Source organism: Triturus cristatus, chromosome 7 (assembly GCF_964204655.1).
Source record: "Triturus cristatus chromosome 7, aTriCri1.1, whole genome shotgun sequence".
In the NCBI taxonomy this organism is placed as follows: domain Eukaryota; kingdom Metazoa; phylum Chordata; class Amphibia; order Caudata; family Salamandridae; genus Triturus; species Triturus cristatus.
The window spans coordinates 462,244,457-462,271,240 of NC_140590.1; the positions used below are offsets into that span (position 1 = coordinate 462,244,457).

The following is a 26,784-nucleotide window of genomic DNA, read 5'->3' on the forward strand; positions in this document are numbered from 1 at the left end:
AAGGTCTGGATCCAAAACTTTAACAAAATATGATATAAATGAAATCGTACGCTGATAGTTTAAGTTAGTTTCAAAGTTTATTGTGTGAGTAAATTAAATATCATTACAATATAAAAGCAATTCTTTCCACAAACATTTGAATAAAACAACATTGATGGCCTCAATACAGAAACTACAAATAAAGTCAGGCAAATCAAGTCGTAAAAAGAATTTAAACACCACTAAACACACTAATGCAAAAATAGTTTTTTAAGAATTTAAATATCATCAGTTCTCAATAGTTTATTTTTAAAACCACTTCCCTAAGACTACTTTAGTTGAGATACTTTGTATAAAGCATTTCATTCAATGTATTTGGTCTATATGAAACCGTGGGCATAAGCACAAGCTATGTGCCAATGTCTTGTATAATATACAAATAGACTCAATAGGAACCTAATAAGAGTGATTTTTTGTAAAATCTCAAGGAGGCCTGCAAACCTATACAGTTAAATAACTGGTTTCCTATATAGCTCTTCCTAAGGCAAGGTTATACCCTAGCCAACTATACATATGTGTGTGTGTGTGCGTGCTTGTGTGGTGTTAATGGAATGTTGGGAGAAAGCACGTTTTGGTGGCTGCTTGGGCTGTTGGAAGTAACAGTTATGATACTTCAATGGAGAATGTCAAGTTGCCAAGATGCTGTAGCTTGCGTGTAACAGGATTGGTCAATGATAAAAAATGGTTCATTTACATGTAAGCATCTTGTTTGTTAATAAATGCTTGTCTCCACCTTAGGTACCATTAGCTATTTTTGTGATTAGATGTGGATTCCTTTGAGATGTCCCCTCCTTTTACTTATCCAGGATCCCAGCAGGATTGTTACTAAGGATGCATTTTTAAACTTTTACAGCCTGACAAGAGCGAACATAATACTAAGTCGAGCAGTGGAGTCTTAGGAGCTGTTTTAACAAATTCTGCCTAATTACAATTCTCCTTTGACTGTCTTTAAAAACACAGCTAACGCAGCAAGAAACAATGACTTCAAAGGGTCAAAGAAAACTAATTCCAGATCAGTTTGGGTTCTCCAGCACCTACTGGACCTATACTTTCAGCACCACTGCGGATATCAGAGAAACCATGCAACTCACACCCCCATACTCCTGACTCTACTGTTTTTCACCCCCAAAGATCTCCATTGCAGACAATTAATATAACTCTAGGATAGACCATATAACCGTTCACTTCCTCATCAAAGACAATTTTAGCTCCACACTTTGATGGCCATTTAAACCCTGGCAGTCTGTCAGGTCAGCAACGGCTCTTACCTCCACTTCCCAAGCAGAAGACCACCTGCATATTTTTTTAACCTTACCAGACCCAGAGAGACATCACTGTCTTCAGAAAAGTTACTACTGCAGCTGTCGCTCAGCTTTTATTTTAGAGCAGGTGCTTTGCTGTTTTGGCCCTGTGCAGCACAGTTATTTTTTCAAAAACAAACTCCTAAAGCACAAGGTTGTTTCTGAAAAACAATAAAGAATATCCATGACTTGCAGTGAGTTTTCTCCCTGCACTTTAGAGGTCACTTTTGATTTCCTTCCCCAAAACCTCCTTGCAAAGCGACCCAAAACATGGAAATCTACTGACACTCAACTCACACCATATTGTGGGCATGTTGACTGTCACTAAACCATGATGGCCCAGTGTAGGACAGTCAACCAGGTCGAAGGATACTACTGCCAGAGCTAACTGAGTTCTACCAATGCTGCCGTGGCACTTTAACCAATTCTAAATTGGCTGGGGTTGGTGAACCACCAAGGTATGGCAGTTTACCTGCTCCACAAATCTCTAAATAACCTCTTTGGTCCCCAACCTGGCTGCGAAAGCCCATACAAAGAGAAAACAAGATGTCTCTGATACCAGATGACTCCACACAATCTCTTTAAGGTCAGGAAATTCACAGTCAAGATATCCAATGTATATTCATGGTCTCTTGTAAACAAAAATCACTAATGCCTTCAACCAATTGTTTCCCCCTTGAGACGCAAACAAAACAATAACTAGGCTCATACAGAAGTGCATTAGGTTGTTCAATAAAGGTTCCTGAAAAACATGAGCCGCAAAGGCAATCCCTTGAGAGGTATTTGGCTAAATCATAACTTAAGGGAATGCACTAAAATGTATTATCCATTCATACTGGATATGCACATATTCACCTGGGCAGTGTGGCTCAGATTTAGAAATCCACTTTTCTGGACCAGTAAACAAAATGAAACTTAGTAGAATACGACTCAATACTCTCGACATACTACTTCATTTAAAACAATTAATAGAGTATTCATAGCAAAATAAAACAACCTGCCCAACAAGTATATTCTAATTCATATGACACTACAGTTATGCATAGTATATAAATAATACATACATTTTTAAATACTTAATGTGTCTGTTTTTTGGTCTACATGTACATCAACTGCTACTAGAGATATATTATAATTATATTTCCACAGTATTTGTAAACATTTTATCATTTACATAGTCATAATAGTGCATTGTCACACACAGCCAATGACATGGGCCTTTCAAGATGTCCAATAACATACACCTCCAACCTTCCCACTGCGCACGGTTCTACGCCATCAGTGCATGAGGTAACATTGGCCTGCGCACCATTCTGCTCCTTTGCATTCCTGGAGAATCCGCTGGTAAGAGCAAGCCAGTGCACGACTGATGCAAAACACAGAGGATACAAGACTGGCAAGAGTTCCACTGGGGCCGTTAAATAAAAAAAACAAAAAGTGCCAGATTCTGAAAAGTAACTTACGTGTAGTAAAGTTACGAGTGCAGAGTCTCTTCATAAGTTATCTTTGTAAATCAGACCCAAAGAATTCAAAGAACCAATGTAAAAATAGTCTGTTGTGCTGTGTACACAGAGAAGAATAACCATGTAAATATAACCCCAAGTAAGTTACAAAGTAAGGAAACTCATAAAACAATAACAGTGACGCATCAGCAACTCATAACCCGAAAAAGCACTTCCAATAAAATACATGAGGCTACTCCCCAGAGGTTGTGTGCAATTCTCTTGTACCCAGTACTTCGCTGACCTACTGGTCCTCGTGGTTATTAGTCATTTTTAATCCATTCATTGTAGTGAAATGCAACGCTCTCGATTGAACAAAAGATGTTGTGACTTGTACAGAAGTTGTTGCCAGTCTGATTTCATTGTGGGTCATACACTTACAGATCTCCTCTTGTGATGATTCTGATGTAGAGTGATAGATCGATTTTTCCATAAGAATTGCTTGAATTTAGTTCCATCCTCTGTAATTGCGGACTCTGTTGACACCTTGAAAAAATACTCCAACCCATGCCTTGGAAAAGGCTGATCTCCCCGATTTGTGACCACTGTGTATACTTTCTCCACTGCACCATCACTAATGTGGATTTGGGGATCCACATTACAGGTACATTAAGTAGTATACATGCGTCCTCTACACCCTCACTCTCCTGAATTACAAACTTGTTCTTGTCCTCATACTAGACATCCAGTGGTCACTGACAAGATTTCATATAGCAGTTGGATCCTATCAGGTCTTGCCCCATTAGAATCTTCCCGAAAACATCCCTTTTCTTGCTCATGAAGAAGGCTGCATCATTTTTCTTCCTACTGAAACTTGTATTAGTCCTTTCAAAACCCAAGCACTGCTACCAAATTCAGCAAATATGTAGGCGACGAGTAGAAACGGGAACTAAAGTCTTGTGCAGCCATTTCTCCTGAGTCCACTTCTAGAGGAACCTGCTGTACTTCGTCTAAGGGCTTATAGATTATGATTCAATGGCTTTCTTCCCTAATCTTGTACTTGAATCATTACTGTCTCAGAGTATCCTGATTGAATGAGTTGTAGCCTTCCACTGCTGACTCGGTAGAGCACAGTTTTTATCTTACAATTTGCACTCAATGAGAGTGCATGAGTTTCCTTCCTCTTTCCCATATGTGTAGCTGTGCTCCCCCGCACTCTTTTTACTCTCCTCATCCCTTTCCTTATTCTCCTTACCCAGTTTACTTTTTTTTATAACAAGGGCATGGCAACTGCAAAGTGCAACCAGGCTGCTCGCTGAATCTATTTGCACTTGCACACACTTTCTTCTTATTTATTTTTGAGTTACTGTTTTGACATGTCCACCTACATTGGCAGCCACCCTTGGATAGGATTTCTTCAGCAGCAGAAAACCCATTGCAAAATTGCTGGCAATGTTAAAAGTATTTAGAAAGCACATCAATCACAAACGTTTCTTGGCAGGATGATACCATTATAAAGATTGAATTTGCTACCTCGTACTTGGGGAAACAAGAGTTTCCAGTTGCTGTCTAAATTGCATGTGAGATAGTTGAGTGTGGATGGTATATGGTAGTAAAATCCACATTTGTGTCACAGCAACTGAAAAGAACCGGTCACCAAATGTAGCGGTTCTGGGGATATTCAGAAGGAATTGATCACTGAATCGCACATTGCGAGAGGCTTTATGCCAGATGAACTTGGTGGCTAGGAAGTCAGGGGACTGACAGAAGACTTTCCAATTAATAATTGTCAGAGATGTTAAGGGTATCCTGTGCCAAACAGGAAGTCAATTTAGCTGCTTTAGTATGGGTGAAATGTAATGCCATTTAAATGCCCTACAGTCTAAGCTGACAGCAGTATTTTGAGCCATTTAAAGGAGTTTCAGAGTTTTCAGGGGTTGGATAGCAGAACACAGTTTCCGCAGTCATTGTGTGATTGAATTATGGCACTGATTTTGGGGACATAGTGGCACTTATTCAAAAAAGGAGGATGATACAAATTGATTTTAGATGGTAACAAAAGGTACCGGCAATCAGCAATAAAAAGGCTTTAGCAAAGCCAATAACGTGTCCTTATATAACCGAAACCTGTTGGCTATTCTAATACTTGCTAAAATATTATTCCCTTAAGATTCGTATAGATTATGGTGCATGTTAATCAAGGATTACATGAGGTTTTGAATCCACATTAATCAAGGATTATGTGAGTTTTGGATCCAGTTTAATCAAGGTGTTTAATTCTAGTTTGCTCTCACTATGGTTCTTGTGCCCATGCTACATCAAGCTGGATGCCACTGTTCGATCTATTAGCGCTCTACACATGCTTTTGGAATTGAAACTTGATTTTAGTAGTGGGCACTGACACACCTGCATTATTAAACTTATCGCTACCAGATTCTGCCTACAACTGAGTGCTATAGCTGATCTAGGCAGATTTATAATGGATCTTGAAAGTTTAGGCCAGTGATCCTAACAAATGAAATGTAATGTTGGCCCAGATTTCTGAACCTTAGAGCGCAGTTGTATTAGCCTTTGCTCAGAGCACTTATAGTAGGCCCTATTGCATGGCTTCAAAAATGACTCTTGAATCTTAAGACAGCTCCACTTTTCGAAGCTAACATATTTTAAAATATCCTCATTCTGTTTGAGAATGTGAATCGGGGTCTAAAATAATCGAAGAATGCAACTTTTGACTGATCAGCTATTTTCTGTACTAATCTAAGATGCAATTTGGTCTGGGAATTATGCATCACGGATTGCTCTCTTGTATTTTATATTTAGACGGTACAGAGTCAAGCTGCCAGACAAATTTAGAAAAATGCATCTTTCCCCCCCAAAAATGCATTGATTAATGGAGAAAGTTGAAACCAGAAAGTCAATATCCAGAATATGTGAGATTTTTAAAGGGTAGTTGGATTTTTGATTGTACATCAATCAATATGCATTATCATTAGGCATTTAAATATTGTTCCCTGATGAAAAGTGATGTCATGTATAATCACTGCACGAGAGCTCTCATTATAGCCACAGATGGTTCTCTATATTCAGCTCCAAAATGATTCCATTGGTTCAATGAATGATACAGCTGATACAGTTGTTGGCGTCTCTCAAACCCATCGGCCCTGGGGATTTTATTGTGATAAGCAGCATAAAAGGAGCTGCCAAGTCCACCTAATAATCCCGATATTGCCAAATCACACTCTGAATGCCCATAATAGGAAGCCGGGTCAAATACACAAGGACCAAACCCATCCTCAGCAATGTTTCCACCGTAGAGATCACCGTGTAGAAGTACTGGGACTATCTTACAGCTCTTGAACATATCCGGCACCTTTAACTGGGAAAAGAAAGAACAACAACTGTTTAGATGCAAATCACAACTGTCTGCAAAGGAAATGAGTAGCTTCATGGAGAATATTTTGGGGAGCATGTATTCATATGTAATTGGGGTAGACAAATACATAGGGATAGTGTGCCAATATCCACAAATTTACAGTTGTTTGCTACATTTACAATGATCGCACCCATGTCTCCCTTAGAACACTCATAGTCCCACCCTAACCCAAACTTACTACTTCAGAACTTCTTTTATAATAGCACATTTTAGTGGCAGTAAGCTCCGTCTCTGAACATAAATCCTAATTTATGTTCCTGAATCTATGAATCATGAGATTCAATTATTTCCCACTCCTAAGCTGAATTTACTTTCATAGAACAACATATCAGGATCATCCAACCCTATAAAGGTGGCTATGCGTGCACAGGCCTGCACATTTCCCAATAAAAACGAACTCAGTATAATTCTAGACAAACACCTTCCACAAAAGAGGAATGTCTCAAGGATACTGAAGTACTCACTGCGCTACTCATTATTTTGTACATGCTGTAATTCATCCCAATAAACTGAAGTTAGCACCACTATGCCATTTCAAATCAAACTCATGTGCACTTTAGATAAACTCCTAAATGTCCTGTTAACAAGAAACAGCTAAATTAGCCATCGGTTCCCAGGTACCTTTAGAGCTTTTTTCTAACAAGGTGCCAAGACACGTAAATTAAATCACTCATAGTTTTCCCTGATCAATGACCAAAGTGGCATTTTTGATCCTACATTCAAAAATTGTATAGTTTGATTTGTCAAGCTGCACATACCAAATTTTACCTGGACATGCTCCTAGGCCAATAAGACTGTATCACCTGCATATAATAATATGTCATAATGGGATTGCCCCTACATGGGGAGAGAAAAGTGATTGGAAGGCTATGGTCACAGAAAGAAATCCAGGTTGGACAGATATAGCTATGTATAACAGTGATGCCAGCAAGCACCATATTATAAACCATTTGTCGTATAGATGCAGGATGACAAATTACCACATGCAGTAAGGTCTATTCACACCCAGATTTGATAATGGAGGGATTGATGCAAAGTGAATCAACCTAATTAAATATTCCAACATATGTATGTTGTACAGTACCTTATGATTACCCTGCCTTTTCCAAGTTTCTTTTGAATAAAAATGTTGAGTAAGACATAGTTTATAATTCACCCCCTTCATTACCTGGAGCATAGTTTCATTGATAACATCTTAATTAGCCAATAAGTAAAATACCTTCAGTCAGTCATAGATTGAGTGACACTTTTATTTCAACCAGTGCACATCAAATGTCATGTACCTCATTTAATTACTTTTGTTCACAGTGAAGCTTAGTAGGATCACACACATGTTCTTAACTTTAGATCAATGCCTTGAATTCTGAGGAGCTGATTCACAAAGATAACTTATAGTTTTGAGTAAGTTCCCATTTTAAACTAAGTTTTCTCATTTTTGGTAAGTTACTACAAATAAAATAGCAGTATGTCCAGCTCTACACCTGTCTAACCACTGTTACTGCAGATTTCTCCCATACAAAATAATGGATGTAGGAAAACTATTACAAATGGTAGCAGGGGTTTAACATTTGGTGCATATCCCTATCACAATCAAGTTATTTTATAGCGTTTGAAATGCCAACTGTGAATGATAAGATGGCACAAGTACAAAAATAGGTGCTGCTACAATATCAAAACACACTGCTACCCTTGGGTGTAAAATAGCATCTATCCTGAGATTTCTGCTATTGGAAAAATATATCATGCGATATTGGAGCACACAATTAAAAGTTCGTAAGTAATCTTTAACAGTAAGAGGCATTAGTCGATTCACATGCGTTTTATGCAAATGATTTTAATCTTTCCTTCAGCAGGTTGATATTGTTGATCTTTTAAAGTGCAAATGTATAGCCTACATCCAGCAGCACAAGGAAACAAGTTTAATTGCAACAAACATACGGAAGTCTGGGTGGAGATCGCCTCATGGTAAAGTATAGGGAAAAATAAAAAAGTTTATTTAACTCAAAAATAAATATCACAAATATTTTTATGCTAAATATTAATGTAAAGTCATTTTATATATTTACTTTAAACTTAGACTGACAAATGCTACAGCACTAATAAATACGTTTTGAATAAAAACTTTAATTAATGGAAATATATAAAATTAAATTACATTTATTTTTCTGAAGTTTATATTAAAGAATACACTCCCATTTAAAGAAAAAACATAATGTGCATTATTAATTATTACAAGTGATGTATAGAATTATTTAAAATGTATTTAATTATTTTTAAATAAAATGTATTGTTACAATACATTTTTAAATCGGTCATGAAAATATGTTATGATTAAGTAACTCACATACAATATTTATATATATATATATATATATATATATATATATATATATATATATATATATATATATGTATATATATATATATATATATATATATATATATATATATATATATATATTAGGTTACTGTAATTAATATTCATTTATATTTTAGCTACTTGAAATAATGTAATTTAATTAACAGTATTTCCTGTGGGGTTTTATTTTAGGTCCCTACCACTATTCTTTGGGAGAGTATTTCAGTACTAGTGGTGGCCATGTGTAGAGCTGGACATACTACTGGTTATTTTTAGTAGTAACTTACACACAGAGTTTATGAATACTGAAAAGTAGTAAAGTTAAAAGTGTAAGTAACCTTAATGGATCAGGCATTGATTCTTTAGTTCTTAGTACAATTTATACATCTTATAAATGTTTAAACAAATCTCACATATCTAACTAATTGATCACCTTAGTGAAAAAAGTGTCAAAAATATTGTGCAGGAAATACATATAATGTAAAGAAAATCTAAGCTTATATTAAAACAAAAACAGAAATTCACTGAAAGATACAAAGGTTAAATTGACATTAAAGTTAGGTGTTGAAATGAGATAACAACTAATGTTTAAAAAACAAAATACCTCTCAAATTTACCAGTTCTAGATTACTCAGCTGACTATAACTTGTGCCCACTGCTTATTGCATCACATATTGCATTACACTTGACATTTTAAACTATATCATTGATTACATGACTGATGACATCTCAAATAACTTAATTGATGACATCAGTGGTAGCACCATAGTCTTATATAGTATAGAGTTACTGTGTAAACAGAGGTGGGTGCACAGCATGGAAATAGCATAAGTCCTGAAGGGAAATGTGGTTGTGCATGGTGAAAGTTATATGGCGCGCCGTTTACAAATCACTTAAGTCTGAGATGCAAGCAGTACTCAGTGTTAAACAAAGTACAGGCTTAGCATACCTGATGTGCGTTGAAGAAGTGTTTCAAAGTAGGTTGTAGCTTAAAGCCAAAACCTGTTGCAACAAATTCGTGACAATGGATTATCAATCAGTGGATATTTGGGCACTTTCCACCCATTTTGGCATATTACCACTTAGGTACTAAGAGCTTGGAGAACATTGAACAAATTCTTTGGGGTTTGGCAAATCATATTCATCTGGCTTGCTACTTTAAGGTCAGACCCTGTAATATTTGTCACCCAGTACACAGCACTCTTAATTTGATATTGGAAGCTATGGTAAAGCAGCTTAGTTCTCTCCACAACTTGGTGGTATGGTCAAATTTCTACAAGCCAGAAACAGCTTTATGTCCCTTTTCGATTTCTTCATCTGTTACTGCAAAATATTAAGGTGCACTGCTTGACAGTAATAAAGCCTTGATAAAACAGTAGTTTGGGCAAAATGAATTCTATGTTGAATTCCCAGCAGGGGACAGATTTTTAAAAGATTGTGCAGATTAAATGGACAGGTCTCTTAATTGACAAAGTGTGAGACATAAATGGCAAATATAAATAAAAAATCTCTCCTAGATTATCAACAACTCGGATGGGGAAAATATAGTACTGAAGGCTGAACAAACACAGGTGTTGAAAGGACTGGGAAGCGTAGTTCTGAAATCTTTCTCTTGACTGCATTAAGGCATAATACTTTCATGACATCCAATGCTTTATCGATACCAGGCAGGCTGTGACCCTAAATCTTTCTGGGGAATCTTCATGAAGATCTAACAGGATTTGTGTGTCGCCAGCATAAAGCTGACATGGCATTTCACAGGGGCTGTTATCCCCATTAGAGAAACCATATAAACATTAAATAGGAACTGTGATAGGGCTGAGCCAGGAAGGACACCATATCTTGAAGTGTATTCTTTTGAGAAAAAGTAACCTAAAGATCTGCTGATAACAGTTTCCTCAAAAGGACCACAACCAATCTTGCCGCCTACCACACAGACTTACAGAACATGTTCCAAGGAGGAGAAAAGGAGACCATGGTATTCAATTTCACACTCAGTCCAAGAGGATCAAGGCAGCTACCTGTCCTCCATCACAATGTTCTAGGAGTTGTACTTGAATATTCAGACTAGTGGTCTCCATACCCCCTTTGCAAGGCCTTAAACCATACTGATAATCCAAGAACACAGACTCCAAAATATGATATTCCTCCAGCTGTAACATGACAACCTATTTGATTATTTTTGAAGTGGTGAGGATGATGAAATTGGTCTGCAGGACTCTAAGGTCCATGCCCACATTCTTCAAACACTACTGCCCATGTTAGATCATCTGGCTAGAGCCCTCTTTGAAGGACGCAATCAGTATAAAAGCGACGTAATTGGCGCTAATAAGCTGATATTATCCTTTACAAAGCAGCTGTCAAAACATCACATTTTGGGTCTGATGTAAGCAGAATAGTAACCACCTAAATAATGTTTCTTGGTGAGTCTAGATTAACTGTGGGGAAACTCCTACCTGGCCAAGAAACTTCTATTCCAGTTCTCTTTTTGGCATCTACCTCTTATTGTCAATTTTCTCCCTCGGATTAATGTTATTTGTATTGAAGAAATCTCCCTCTGAATCACAAATTGCTTGTGAGCTGTGCACTAGTGTTATTACTCTCAGTATTTAAGTTAACTATATGAAGTCCTAAATGATTTTTCTGAGGAATTGTGTGCAGTTTAATTTCCGGTTTTATAAAAAAATGGCCTTCGCAGTTGATTTTGCTTCTTTTTTTATAAATCTAATGGTGCTGTGTACACTTTGTTTCCTCTTTTACAGCACTAGATTTCCACAACTTACGCTCAAGCTCAAGCGTTTTCCCTCACTGTTTCAGAAAACCATGCATTTATCTGGGTCCTGATACCAATAATGGTTTTCTTCTCTATTACCTAAATCAAACAATTGCCACCAATTCATTTGAAATATGAGTAAAGGAGGTTCAGAAGGAGCATTGGCAATGTTGCAGTTTTTGTATTGAGAAATATATACCTCATCCAGATGCAGGAATAAATACCTCATTCATGTCATCCTTAGAGCCAGACAGCATGTTCCCTGACATTTTAAATGATTTGCGCCATGGTTGTACTTTGATGTTCAGGAGTGCCTTAATCTGAATCCTTGTTGACATGAGATGTGTCCAGGAAGAGTCGAATAATCTCGGGCTCAAGAGAGGAAGCAGATAAAATGAATACTTGGTTAAAAAACTACATACTTAGGGCCAGATGTAGGTGGCCAAATAGCGAGCGCTAACGTTAGCTCTTGCTATTTGGCAGCGAGCAATGTAGGTAAGTTGAAACCTACTAGTAAAATAAGGAATCGCAAAATTGTGATTCCTTATCTTTATCTTGCATTTAAGGAATCGCAAATTGCGATCCCTTAAATGCAATGTAAGTAGCACAAAAGAAAGTGCACTTAAGCCTTAAGGAATCGCTAATTACCACCAACTCCACCAAATTAGCGATTTCCTTTAAAAAAGCACTTTTTTGCTTTTTTTTAAGTGCCATGTGGCACACAATTATGCCCTTAGGGCATGTATGTGTGCCACATGTGCACACATGCACATTTCAGGGGTGCAACAGGGTGTCCTTTTGGAACCCTGGCACCCTTGAAATTGCTCCCGCAATTTGCGAGTTACTCTTGGTGACTCGCAAATTGCGAGAGCAATTCCTATTAATTCCTATGGGCTTCTTGGCCCATAGGAATGAATGGGAAGGTATTCCTTAATTGCGAATCGCAATTTGCGATTCACAATTAAGGAATATTAACGTATCGCAAAAAATATTGCGATTTCTACCTACATGGCATTTTGCGATTCCTTAAAAGCGATTCCCTAAAAATCGCAATTAAGGAATCGCAAACATGCATTTACCTACATCTGGCCCTTTATCTCTAAAATCAACAACATTAAAGATGCTATTGTTTTTTTACACCATCTTTATTGGAATATTTACAAACTGTGTACACAATTTACAGATCAGCAAAGGATGGTGGTAAAATGACATCTTCAATATACAGTTAACAAGAGTATTCAATTCAATTCAATAAATATGTATTCGATTACTTTCAAGATGATCATAATAGCACATAATATCACACATCATTACAATCTGTACAACTTTAAGGACATTTTAAAATACAATCGGAAATGTAAATTAAAACACCCTCATGTGGCTGCCTATTGTACATAAACAAACAATTACATATTATCAAAAGTTCATACTAAAATTGTTTTCCTGCATTTAATAACATTTCTTAACAAGCATTGGCATAGCCAATAGGTCTCGCATTTGCGACCTTATAAGTGTTTAGCCATGCAACAGTTGGTGTAGTTGCAGCAAGGATATTCTGCTGCATAACTAAATACTTATACAGTCCAAAAAGCGAGACCTATTGGCTATGTCAATGCTTGTGTAGAAGGTTCTCTATAGACAGACCATATATCTGTAAAGCATTCCTAACAAATTGTAAAAAAGTTATATAAAGACTATGGGGCTTCCACATGCACAGAAAATGACTATGTGAATCTGATGCAGCCATAAATCTCTGTTCACTGATGAATGGTTGCTTAAATGTTATATACATTGGAGTGTGTAAGTTTATATAAATTCAATGGACACTCGCTATGCAATTGCCTATAATAGGTGGTTCCTCAAACGTTATCCGCGACCCCTTGTGGCCCCACTTAAAAATAACTACTTAGTAACGTCAAGAATCTGGAGAAAAGGGTAGACAGGTCTAAAACGTCTTTTCTAGTGTTTACATGAGCCCAACAACTTATCATTCACTTATGGAGACATCACTTCGTCTCTGAAGCTGAACGCCTGTTTCTTGCACGCCTCTCAGTGCATACTTCCCTGTCACCCCATGCACCATGCTAAGTATATCAACACTTTGCTCTCTCTCTCACTCAGCGATAGTGTTCCATTCACTTCCCAGCAAAGCCCTCCACACGTATATTCGAATGCTATCCTAAATGCTTCTCAAGGAAAGTGCCAGCCTCCAACCTGTTACGATGTTGTCATTCCTTCTGGGGACGCTGCTAGCCGCTGGCAGGGCAGGTGCTTTGCACAAACTGGCACTGGACGACCCCGCTCTGCCGGCTTAAGGTGCCCGCCGATGATCTTAAGCCGGGGCTGAGCCTGTGCAGCGCCAGAAGCCTCAATGCTTCCGTGTTGTCCATAGCCTGGAAGGTGAAAGGTTAGCGTGAGACAGGGGCTTCCCCAGCATGCACCTCACTGCATTCCTAGGCAACCGGCCCAGCGCAGCAGATTGCTGCGATTGGAAGAGAAAGATTGCATGTGACCAGTCACCAGAACCAAGGGAAGGAGGGTGACAGCGACGAGGCGAGTGTGACTTCTGCCATCCACACACCACCCCCAGGGAGCCGATGCAAGGGCGGTCCAACAGAGGGATACTGGGAAATGAAAAGGGTTCTCGGCTAACCACATGTCACCGGGCCACTGTGTTTCATTTCATAGGCGTTCCTTTACGAAATCAACAAATTCATGGGAGTTGTAGTCCTGGGTCTTCCAATTAATCAAGAACGTCTGTAAACAATCACGCAAATCGTACTACTGGAGACATATCGTCCTGATGATTGACGTGAGTCATGTGGTGTCCGTAGGATGTAAAAGCAGCACAAGTGCGCGCCTCGCGCGGCAGCAGGGGAGGGGGCCTGTAGGATTCCCTTGCGGGAGCGTGCAGTAAGGCGCTATGATTGCGACCACATGGCGCCGCGCGCTCCTGCAAGGGAATCGCCAGACGTGCATGCGTTGCCATTGCAAGCAATGCAACGCGTGCACGTTTTTGCCCCCAAAGCTGTGCCAATGGCTAAAGGTCTCTCTCCTATGCAGCGCATGCGCGCTGCGTAGGCGAGATCTAAAAATACAGATAGCGACCTTATAAAATGTTCATTCTCTAGAGATTGCAAAGCTATAAATGCGGGGTGACATTATCTGAAGCCGAGTACCTTTACACCTGGTAAAATCCATTCTTTTTCTTTGGACATGTAAAATTTAGAAAATAAAAGGACGTGCAATGTTGATTGTTGGGAGTCTTCATCAGATGGGCACCTGCTCATGTCTCTGGACCAATCATTCGTAATAGGGAAACTTATTAATCTGTGAAAGATCCCTAATCTAAATCAGGTCAGCAGGAATCTGTCATATCCGCTGTGAATGTTTTTGAGCTACGACTGGATACTATACGTGGTTAGTATCATATGATTCGCCAAAAACGTTGTTTTCACTATTTCTGCAGATAGTCTAATTGTGTCCAGAAGCACCAAACAGCTTCCTTTAAGATCTTTTCTAGATAGAGTAATCATGGTACTAGGAACATCTTAATATTCGGGATGCCCAAGTCCATTTATAAAGCTTTTAACCTATTTTAACCATGGTATAGTAGAGACCCGCTCTAGCTTAAGACTATCAGTTAAAATATCCCGGTTAAAAGAGTTTTTTGTTGTGGTCCAAATACTATGTCATAGTAAAATGGGTTATGTTTTTATACAGTCAGGTATGTGAGGCATCCCTAGCTCAGAATGGCATATATGAGAAGATATACTGCTTAGGACTGCCAACAGAAATGTAAAAAAGGCATTCTCAACTAGCTGTCGGGGCTCTGAATCTACATAGCCCCAGACGCCTGCGCCGTACTAAGCAGTGGAGATTCATTTTGCTTGATAATATGTAATAACTCTACAGGAGGTCGTCTACCCAGCTTTCTAGAAAAATTAGCGAACATGGAAGTAGCTTTCATAAACATTAATTTCCTAGCTTGGACCCCCTGTGACCATGTCCCCTTCCGATGTAAAAGAATATCTAAGTAGGAAAATCTTTTAGTAAATTCGACCTTATTGTTTTAGGTTGGGAGTAAGATCTCCGACCCTCGGTCTAGGTCCACTCTCTCCCCGCAGTTCTGCTGTGCCGTCTCTTGCCTCAAGACCCCGACCTCCTCCCTGGAAGGTTAGAGGCTGCTGCCCGCTCCTGCGCCTGCTGCCCGCTCCAACTGGGACCAGACTGCCTGCAACCACCGTAACCTTTCTCAGCCGTTTTTTTTCTTAATTTTCCCTGTTGTGCCACTGTTATTGTGCCCATCTGTGTCTTGCTCTAATTCCACCACTGTTATAATTTTCTCGTGCCTGCCTGTTCCTTTCACCTTTCGCCGCTGCTGCCCCTGCGGCCCCTCCCCCCCTGAATTCCCCCCTGGAATTACCCCACTCCGGCCTCCCAGCCTCTCCTCCCTCCCACCTCCCCTACTTAATGGGAGCCGCTGCGACACGCGCTGTGGGCACGCAGCTGGCGTGCCGAAGGCTCGCCAAAGGCAAGCCTGTCTGCGCTGTCCGCGACCTGACCGTGGCCAGCGCCATGAACCCTGGACCTCCCACTACCCATCGCTACGACACCACCATCCTCCTCGCACTCAACCCTGGAAGACTTAGAGAATGCCAATAGGCCTCGCCGAACACGACCCATGGCCAGTTCTCCTGCCTCCACTGCCGCCAGACCCTCACCGCCACTCCGGCCTCCAACACTGCCGATGCCAGCACCGACGACACCCTAAAATGCATCCTCCTCAACGTACGCTCCGTACCCAAACATGCCATGGAAATCTGGAACCTACTTGACTCTCTCTCGCCCGACATCGCCTTCTTCACAGAGACCTGGACCAACGCATCCTTTGCCCCTGACATCAGTAACGCCATCCCAGACGGATACAAGATCCAGAGGAAAGACCGCTCCAACCACCCAGGAGAGGGCCTCGCCATTGCCCACAAGAGCACCCTCCGCCTCACCACCTCCAGTGATACCTTCCCCTCCGCCAAACACCTGCACTTCCAGATCCAGACCACCCCCAAAGCCACACTCCGAGGAACCCTTGTCTACAGATCCCCCCGGCCCCCGAACACCCTTTGCCACCACCATCACCAACTTCTTCGCATTCCCATGCCATCACCTCAACAAACCACATACTCATTGGAGACCTGAACTTCCACCTCGACAACCCTAGCAACCCCAACTCCACTATCCCTCGTGACAACCTCGCCAGCATTAGACTTAAACAACTCGTCAACACACCGACCCACAGAGCAGGACACACCCTCGACCCCATTTTTGCGGCAGGAAACAGCGTCCAATTCAGCCATACAACACAACCGCCATGGACCGACCACCATTGCGCACACTTCGCCATCAACAAACCCAAGGCACCCAAACCAGGAAGAACTGGAAAAACACCAAGACAACAGAAAACCACACCACCTACAAGGGCGCCATGACGGACTACCACAACCAGATCAGAGCCACCAAGAAGAACTTCATCCACAACAAAATCCTGGCCAACTCCACCAACTCCAAGGAACTTTTCAGTGTCATTCAAGAATTCACCAACCCACGCAGCAAAGCCACAGACATCACCCCATCCCAAGACCTCTGCGACAAGCTTGGAACCTATTTCCACCTCAAGATCAAAAATCTCTACAACAACTTCATTGACCATCCACATGGCACCACAGATGGCCTCCTGCTCCCCTAGAAACACCAGTCAGCCCACCATGTCCAACTGGACACCGATCACAGCCGAAGACACCTCCTCGACCATGAAAGCATCCACTCAGGGGCCCCCACCAACCCTTGCCACCTCACATCTACCATAGAGTAACGGCCGCCATTGCACCCGAACTACAACGCACCATCAACGCCACCTTCAAAACAGGCACCGTCCCAGATGACTGGAAGCACGCAGAAGTCAGACCTCTGCTCAAGAAGCCCACAGCTGACCCCACCGACCTCAAGAACTATTGGCCCATCTCGCTCCTCCCCTTCGCAGCCAAAGTTGCAGAGAAAACAGTCAACAGGAAACTGACACGATTCATTGAAGAGAACGCCGTCCTCGACCCGTCCCAATCCGGATTACGAAGCAACCACAGCAAAGAGACCACCCTACTCGCCGCCTTAAATTACATCCACACCCTCCTGGATCAAGGCCACTCCGCAGCCCTCATCCTACTCGACCTATCAGTGGCCTTTGACACCGTCTCCCACCGCATACTAGTTGCCAGACTACATGACGCAGGCATACAAGGAACAGTCCTGGACTGGATCCGATCATTTCTCACCCGAAGAAGCCAAAGGATCAGACTACCACCATTCCTCTCCGACCCCACGAAAATCACCTGCGAAGTCCCACAGGGTTCATCCCTGAGCCCCACCCTCTTCAACATCTACATGGCCCCCCTCGCAGCCATGGTCTGACAACACGGCCTCAACATCGTAGCCTACTCCGACGACACCCAGCTCATCCTCTCCCTCACCAAAGACCCCACCACTGCCAAACTCAACTTCCAGAAAGAAATGCAAGACGCCACAGTCTGGATGACCAACAGCTGCCTGAAGCTCAAAGCAGAGAATACAGAAGCCCTCGTCCTCGGTACCACCCCTTCTGCATGGGACAGCAACTGGTGGCTGACCACCCTCAGAAGCCCACCTACCCCCTCAGACCACGCCAAGAACCTTGGCATCGTACTTGACGCATCACTCACTATGAACCGACAGGTCAACACCGTCACCTCCAGCTGCTTCAACAACCTCCGCATCCTCAGCAAGACCTTCAAGTGGATCCCCCCTGAGTCAAGGAAGACAGTCACCCACGCACTCATCGCCAGCAGACTGGACTATGGAAACGCACTCTACACCGGCATCAACAAGTCCCTACTCTACAAACTCCAGACAATACAGAACACCACCGCCAGACTAGTCCTCGGCATCCCCCGACACAAACACATCAGTCAACACCTACGAAGTCTCCACTGGCTCTCCGTGGAGAAAAGAGTCACTTTCAAAATCCTCACTCATGCCTACAAATGCCTACACAACGGACCCAAATACCTCAGAGACAGAATCAACTTCTACGTACCCAAAAGAAACCTCTGATCTTCCAACCTCGCACTGGCCAAAACCCCGCGCATCCACAGAGCCAGAGCTGGCGGAAGATCCTTCTAGCACATTGCAGCCAAGACCTGGAACGAGCTACCGGCAGACATCAGATGCGCCCCCTCCCTGAACACCTTCAGGAAGACCCTCAAGACCTGGCTCTTCGGTTAAAGAGCTCTGCGGACTCCCCCCGCGCCTCAGCGCCTTGAGACCCTCACGGGTGAGTAGCGCACTTACAATTCCCTGATTGATTGATTGATTGTTTTTAATGGAAATATCTCTACATTTTGTCCTACCACCTCCGCATTTCATGATAAAAGTTTTTGAGGTTTTCACTCTGAGACCCAAATTGTACGTGAACATAGAAAAATTCCGGAATCAGCAGCACTTCAGGCAGCTCGCGGTGACTTCTGATATTCGCTTCGGCGTTGCAGGATGTGGTTAAAGTATATTTTCCTGCTCGGCAAGGCTGGAGCCTCACAGGCGTGCGGCCATATTGGTCGTGCGCCACCTAGCGCCCTCCGGGCCTACATAGACTTCACAAGTCCTGAAAAGGTGGCACCATCCTGCCCAGTTTCCATGCCACAGAGCGTGGCTCTCACCTACCTGTTGGATGAAAAGGCCCAGACCATAAAGCTCGTTGGTCCCAGATGCCCTCCCAACCACTGATCCTCACCCCACAAGTGCCCATCACTCAAAGCAATAGTCCTATGTTGTCTAGAGGACGAGGATGCGGAAAGTCACCAACCCGACCACGTAGGTCTCACCCCTGGTTATTGCCCCAAAACCCAAACAGCCAGGAGCCATCAGATTGTGTGTGGACATGAGGATCCCCAATAAAGCCATCCAAAGAGAGTGACACATCAGCCCCACAGTGGACAACATCGAGGCAGACCTGAACGGAGCCCAATGTTTCTCCAAACGCTGGCTACCATCAGGTGGAGCTTGAGCCAACCAGTCGGTATATCACAACCTTCTCATTCCAGGCAGGCCTCCTATGGTATTGGAGATTGAACTTTGGGATCTCATTGGCAACAGAGGTGTTTCAGAATACCATCTGCAAAACCCTTTCTGGCCTGGAGTGCGCCCTAAATACCAGTGACAACATTCTGATATTCTGCGGTACCATGGAGGAGCACCATGTGAGACTCCGAGCCACCCTCCAACAACTGGCAGACTGTGGGTTGAAACTCCATTGTAACAAATGCTCACTCTACGAGGAGTCGATTGAATTCATCTGATATATCTTCTCCAGGGATGGGCTGCGAGTCGACCCGAAGAAGGTGGAGGCATCAAGATCAGCATCCATCTCACGAAATGCCACAGATGTGCAAACTTCCTGGTCAATGACACCTATTACGGAAGGGTTCATCCCAAACCTAGCAACCATATACAAGCTACTGAGGACACTGACAAGAGTTGATGCCCGATGGGAGTGGGACTATCAAGATGATTTGGCATTCCGCCAAGTAAAGGGGGTGCTGCTGGCAGACACCAGCATTGCCTACTACATTCAACAGCGCTAAATGGATTTGGTGGTACATGTGAACCCAGTGGGGCTGGGAGGCGTGCTACTACATGGTGAAGGTCCTGGGTCCCGATTGCTTGCATCAGTAGAGCACTGTTGAACACAGAAACCAGGAACGCACAGATCAAGTGCAAGGCTCTGGCTATCAGGTGGGTCTGCCATCTCTTCCACCTGTACCTCTGTGGGCAGCGGTTCTGGGGAATCACCGGCCATAAGGCTCTGGTCGCCCTGTTTACCGGGGAAAAACGGCATGCCCCACCTCACATTGAGCAGTGGGCAGTGCAGCTGCAACCTTACCAATTTGATGTACCACCCGGGAGCCAACTACTTGTCAAGACATCCGCAAGGGGATCCAGGACCGGAGGTAGCTAAGGAGGATAAATGGGTGAAAGAATTTGTGAGGATGGTGGTAGAAGACACGTGTTCGAGGGCACTGTCACATGCAGAGATCACAGAAGTGAAGGCCTGCTACCCGCGGGAAGGGAAAATTGTAATACAGCAGAGCCTCCAAACCAGAGTTGTCGACTTGGCGCATCAGGGCCACCAAGGAGTAGTCAAAACTAAAGCCAGACTGAGAGACAAGGTGTGGTCCCTCAGCATGGACACTTTGGTGGACAGGAAAGTGCACAGTTGCCACTCATGTGCGATCACCTGGCCCAGCACCTGTTGTCACAGAACAGCCCTGTCTGCAACTGTGATCCCAAGTCAGCATGGACTTTGGGAGCTTCCCAGATGAGCGGCTTATGCCTGTACTCATGGACAGCCACACCAAGTACCCAGTGGTTGAGCTCATACAGTCCATGGCATTCTCCAAGGTGAAGCCTGTCCTGGAAAAGAAAAGGTGTTCACCATGCTAGGGCTCCCAGATGAAATAAAGACAGACAACGGCCCATTCCAGAGACAAGAATTTAAGGAATACATGCGGTCACTATACATCAAGCACCAGAAGTAACCCCTTAGTGGCCCCAAGCCAATGGAGAGGTGGAGCAGTTCATGCGCATGCTGAACAGGGAACTCTGGATAGGCGTGGACAATTATTCTAATAATTTATTTGAAAAGCTCTATAAAGTGCAAGCAAGACCCGATAGGGTATCAGAGGGCTGTAAATATAGGCAAAATCATAAAGGAAGTTAAACATAGAGTGATCGTATTAGGTATGAAGAATCAAAGCATTACATAGTTTAGAGGTAAATCTATGCTGTATACATGAAGCAAAAGTTAGTTTGGTGACTTCCGGTCTATATTTGCAGGAAGTTTTTCGGGAATAGACCTTTGACTTGTTTTTTTAATGTGGCGATCGAAGGGTTAGTTCTGATTTCGGGCAGAAAAGTGTTCCAAATTTTTGGAGCAAGACCAGAGAAGGTGCGGTTCATGAATTTTTAGGGTTTCAATAGCAGAGTGTTAGGGCTTCTTAGGGTCTGGTTCAGACCAGATAGATCGAGTTTTTTTGCCAGGTAAGTTGGAGTGTTGTAATTAAGTGCTTTGTGCATCAGGCAGGCTATCTTGAACAGGATCCTAGCCTCAAAAGAGAGCCAATTTAGTTGAGTTAGATCTGGTGTGATGTGATCATGTTTTCTTGACCCCGTTATGAGTTTGGTTGCTGAGTTCAGCATAGCCATTAGGTGGGCAAGATTGACTTTAGGTAGCCCAGCCAGGGTCACAATTCTGTAGTCTAGGCGGGAAATGTCTAGGGATTGGACTACTAGCTGCATGTCATCAGGCGGCAGGAAAGGTTTGAGTTTCCTTAATGTCTTGAGTTGATGGTTGCACTAATGTGGTCTAGCATATTTAGGTGTTTGTCCAAAGTCAAGCCTAATGATTTAGTGGAGTCAACGATGCGAGGAGCGCAGTTGAGCGCTGTTATTTGTTTGAGCCAGTCTTGAATGTGGGCTGAGTGATTTTGGGGACAAATCAGGAGTAATACCGTCTTGAGTATATTTAACATCAGGTGATTGTGAGTCAGCCAGTATTGAGTTTACAAATAAGCAGAGTTAACAGTTTCGATATCATCCGGTGAAGAGATTTTCAAGTATAGTTGAGTATCGTTGGCGTACATGTGATATTATATGTTAGAGCAGTTCAGAATTTCAGTGAGGGGGTTCCATGAATAAGTTGAAAAGCGTGGGCGAGAGTCGGATCCTTGAGGCACTCCAATTGATACTGGTGTACTGTTAGACAGGGAATGGTTGACTTTGATTCTTTGCGTTCTGTTATGTAGGAATGAGACAAACCAAGCTAAAACTGGGTCGGAAAACCCCATCCTTTTTTTGAGAAGATAAATTGTCATGTTTCACTGTGTCAAATGCCGAGGAGAGATCAGGAAGTATTATTAAGCAGGGTTCATTCTGGTCAAGTAATCTCAAGGTGTCATCGACAACGTGTTTTAAGGTGGTTTCAGTACTATTACCAGATCTAAAACCAGATTGGAATTGGTCCAGGAGTTGGAACTGTTCTATATGGTTACAGAGTTGTGTGTGCATGCATTTTTCTAGCAGTTTTGTTAAAGTCATGCTATTAAAAATAGGGTGCAAGTTAGCAGAATCAGATAAGATTGCATTAGGTTTCTTAGGGATGGGGGTAACTTGACCTATTATGAGATGATCAGGAATCAAGCCCTGTGTGAGTAATTCATGGACTATTCTAGACCAGAGTGGGAGATCTAAGCTCTTTGAAGCACATGGCAGGCAGAGGTTTATCGTTTTGAATAGTTCAGTATCACCTGGTAGTGAGAAGGAGTTCCACGACGCATTATTTCTTAGAGTATATTCCATACAGCCAGAGAGAGGGGAACCTACCATGAGTAACAATGGAGAAGTAGCAGGCTGGGTTTGAAAATGTGTATTTGGTAAGGTGAGTTGCAGTTCAAGTTAAATTTTTCTTGTCTTTTCTCTGAAGTGTGTAGAGAACTCCTCATCGCTAGGGAAGGAGTCGTTCAGTGTAGAGTGCATGTTAGTTGAGTATTTGCTTGTTGTTTGACAATTTCAAAGAGTTTTTTCAGTCTATCTTTGGAATTGTCTAGCTGTGATTTAAAGTGATTGGCTTTGGCGCAATGGATGTGTTTGTTGTACATACTTCTTGTCAACCTCAACTGCTTGAGGTTTGTTGTGGAAGGAGAGTTTCTCCATGATCTCTCTGCTCCGCCCCCTTAGTTTGCGTCATTCCTCGTTAAGGAAGCAGTTAAACCAGGGATTGGAGTGCTTGTTGGGAATCCTTTTGAGCAGTGTTGGAGCAATTTCGTCAAGCAAATTTGTCATGGAGGAAATGTAAAGATCAGGAAAGTCATCCAGATTTCATAAATTAGGGGGCGGAGGAAGAAGGTTATTGATGATGTAGGTGAGATCATTATAGTTTATGTTCCTCAGATCTCTTGCCTATTCTTTGGTCTTACAAGGTTGTCCCTGTCTGATCATCACCCTTTCCATGATGAGAAAAGAGATACAGTAGTGGTCTGACCAATCACAAGGTGATATGTCATCCAGTTGTATAACATTGTCTTTGGCAATGATTAAATCAAGGGTGTCGCCTTTTTTGTGGGTAGATCCATCGCAGGATTGTGTGAAGTTTAGGTCTGAGAGGAAAGCCTTGAAAGAGCACAATAGGGGATCATTTACGTTGTTCCAGTGTAAATTGAAATCCCTAAGGAAGATATGGTAATGGTGTTGCTCAGAGTTAGAGGAAATGGTCTAAATTAATTATTCGACAAAAAGAAGATTATCACCTGGGGGGGTGATAGATCGTGTGGAATGTGCAAACTATTTTGTCATTGCTACAGATTTCGATGCTCAGGTCTTCACTAGTGGACATCGGAGCAGTTTGTGTGTGTCTCAGTGTAAAAGTGGAGCGAACGAAGCATGCTATGCCGCCTTCAACTTTAACCGGTCTATGCAGTCTGATGATGTCATTATCAGGGGGAACTAAGATGTCTAGAATTGGTGAGGAGGCATCATTGAGCCAAGTTTCATTTAGGATCAATAGGTCCAGTTTATGTGTAAGCATGAGGTTGGCAATATCGGCAGCATGTTTAACCGCTGACCTGCAGTTAAGAGGATCAATTTGATGTGAGATTTAGTTACTACTGTTTCAAGGTGAGAAGTGGAGACAGGTAGTAAAATATCTTTGTTCATAGTTCTGAGATTGATGCTGGGTTCTCTAAGCAGGTTGTAGGGAATAATTAGGATCCTGAATGATGCAGGTGATGAATTATTTATTACGGGAGGAGCTGTAAGATAGAAGAAGGGAGTGAATGTCAGTCGCTGTTAAATGATCTGTAATTCCATGAGGCCTGGATAGGTAGTTGGGATGTGGCTGTGATATCCGGATCACTGACAAACTATCGACAGACAGAATATCGAGGTAGCAAAATATCAACACAAAAATATCGAAGTCAAGAATATTGACATCCTATCTACATCGTAATAACTACAAAAATATCGAAAAAAAATACCGATGTCAAATATATAGTTGTAAAAAATATCATTTTTTTTAAATGTTAAAAAAATAATGTAAAATAAAGTTAATAATACATATAATTAAAAGAAACATAGTTAAAAATATTGAAACATGTTTAAAAATAATAATTACTACATATAGGTGTCAATTCCGATCCGGTAAAAATAATTTGCGTACGACCCGTATCCGTATTTTTTTACGTACGAGTCGTACAAGTACCGTACAAACTGGCAAGTACGACTCATCCGTGACAAATAACCACGAATAGCGTCAGGAAAAGTCTACGAGAGTGCGTCGGAAAGTGTCCACGTCCGAATATCGTCGGGAAAAGTGTACGAAAGTGATCCGGACAGTTCCACGTACAAATCGTAAAACACAAGTCCGAGCGCGCAAGTACGATCCCGACCGTCCGTCCGAATACACAATCGCACGTAAAAAGGCCCGTACGGAGCCAACGCAGTAGCACACATGTACACGGGTAAACTCATGCCCCTGTACGAGCCGTACAGCCCCGCCACCCCCAAATATGTCAGCACCGTACACCACCCTGTCCGCACTGCACCCCAGCCCCGCAACTGTACGCGACGTACCCACCCCATGTACGCGCAGCACCCCCTCATGTACGCGCCGTACCACCGCATGTACACGCCATCCCCCAGGGCTGCACGTGTACGCACCGTACCCCCACCGCATGTACGCACTGTATCTCCAGCCCCCCACCGCATGTACGCACTGAACCCCCACCGCATGTACGCACTGTACCCCCAGCCCCCCACCGCATGTACGCACCGTACCCCAGCACCGCATGTACGCAGTGTACCCCCAGCCCCCCCAACGCATGTACGCACCGTACCCCAGCACCGCATGTATGCACTGTACCCCCAGCCCCCCACCGCATGTACGCACCGTACCCCCACCGCATGTACGCGCCACACACCAACACCATACCCCAGCACCCTCACCCAGCATCGCGTATGTACGGATCGTACCTACGTGAAAAAGACACATACATAACCAGGACACTGTAAAACAGCACAAGGAGGGTCAAATCGACCCGCACAACAACACAAAACACGTCTACACGACAAAATACATCTCAATGACTGACCTGCTACATCCAAACAGGCCAACAGAGGCCCCAAACACAACCACCTCTTATAACACACACACCAAAATTCAAACACAGCCACACCCAAAAATTGACCAATAAAAAGGGCCCACACACACAAACCATGAGCCTTTGTAACAGACCTACTGCTGACAGAGCCCACACACAAACAACCCCACATTACTCATACCTTCGCAACACCTTCACTCACACACCTTCACACAACCTCCTCCACAAACATCCCCCTCTTCGCATTCACATACACACACACTCACATTCACACCCACACACCCACAACCATCCACACCCACACCCACACCCCACACCATGCCCACAGACAAGAATCCAAAGTTTACAACGGCGGAGCTGGACCTCCTTGTCAACGAAGTCATCAGAGTCGAGCCACAGCTGTTTGGAACATTGGTCAGACAGACCAGCATAGCTGAAAAATCTGCCATGTGGCAGAGGATTGTCGACAAGGTGAATGCTGTTGCGCCCATCCGAAGGACCAGGCATGAATGCCAAGCCAGGTGGTACGATCTGCGCAGGGCGGTCAAGAGGAAAATGAATGAAGAATATGCCCAGACCAACATCACTGGAGGTGGGCCGCCCCGCAGACCCGTACACTACCATCCCTGGGAGGAGAAGGTGATGGCCATGCTACCGCCGGTGGGAGTACACGGAGTCGAAGGAGTTGCAGAGCCTTGTGAGTACACAAACAACTCACGTAACATGGGGGGAATGGCATCCACACCCCAACTACAACAAATGCACGCACCTACACCCAAGCACTCACCGCACACAACCATACTCAAAAACCACGCCCATGCCACTAACGTCACCATGCACCTTTCACAAATCAAGGCAAGGCCATGTCCAAGGCTACAACAACCACAAACACAAGACTGGATGTCCGGGAGGCTGGGAGGGTGGGCCCCACACAACACATCGTGAAAATGAGACGCAGACAACAATGCCCTCAGCCCATATGGCATAGGTACATACCCATGCACAATGCACAGGGACTGGCAAAGTACTGACAAGGTAACTGACACTGGGCCCTGCTGTATGCAGCACAAGGCCATCCTGGGACCACTGTACACTCAAACACCAACTCCACAAGCACAGGTGTCTAGCACAGGAACTCACACTCACTGTCATGCCAGCATGCACCATGAGGGGACAGACACATCACCTGGGAGACCCAAT

The 26,784-nt window shown here is 43.0% G+C and overlaps 1 protein-coding gene across 2 annotated transcripts in view; it reads right to left on the minus strand.

Annotated features, from left to right (window-relative positions):
* Positions 1–3,207: 3,207 nt before the first annotated feature.
* The window catches only part of LOC146809929 (ketosamine-3-kinase-like), a 308,807-nt gene continuing 285,230 nt past the window's right edge, over positions 3,208–26,784 (minus strand). For both annotated transcript variants that reach the window (XM_085616790.1, XM_085616789.1), the window contains one exon: positions 3,208–6,158. In XM_085616790.1, coding sequence (XP_085472916.1) covers positions 5,820–6,158 — 339 coding nt within the window. In that variant the 3' untranslated portion in view covers positions 3,208–5,819. The remainder of the gene's footprint in view (positions 6,159–26,784) is intronic.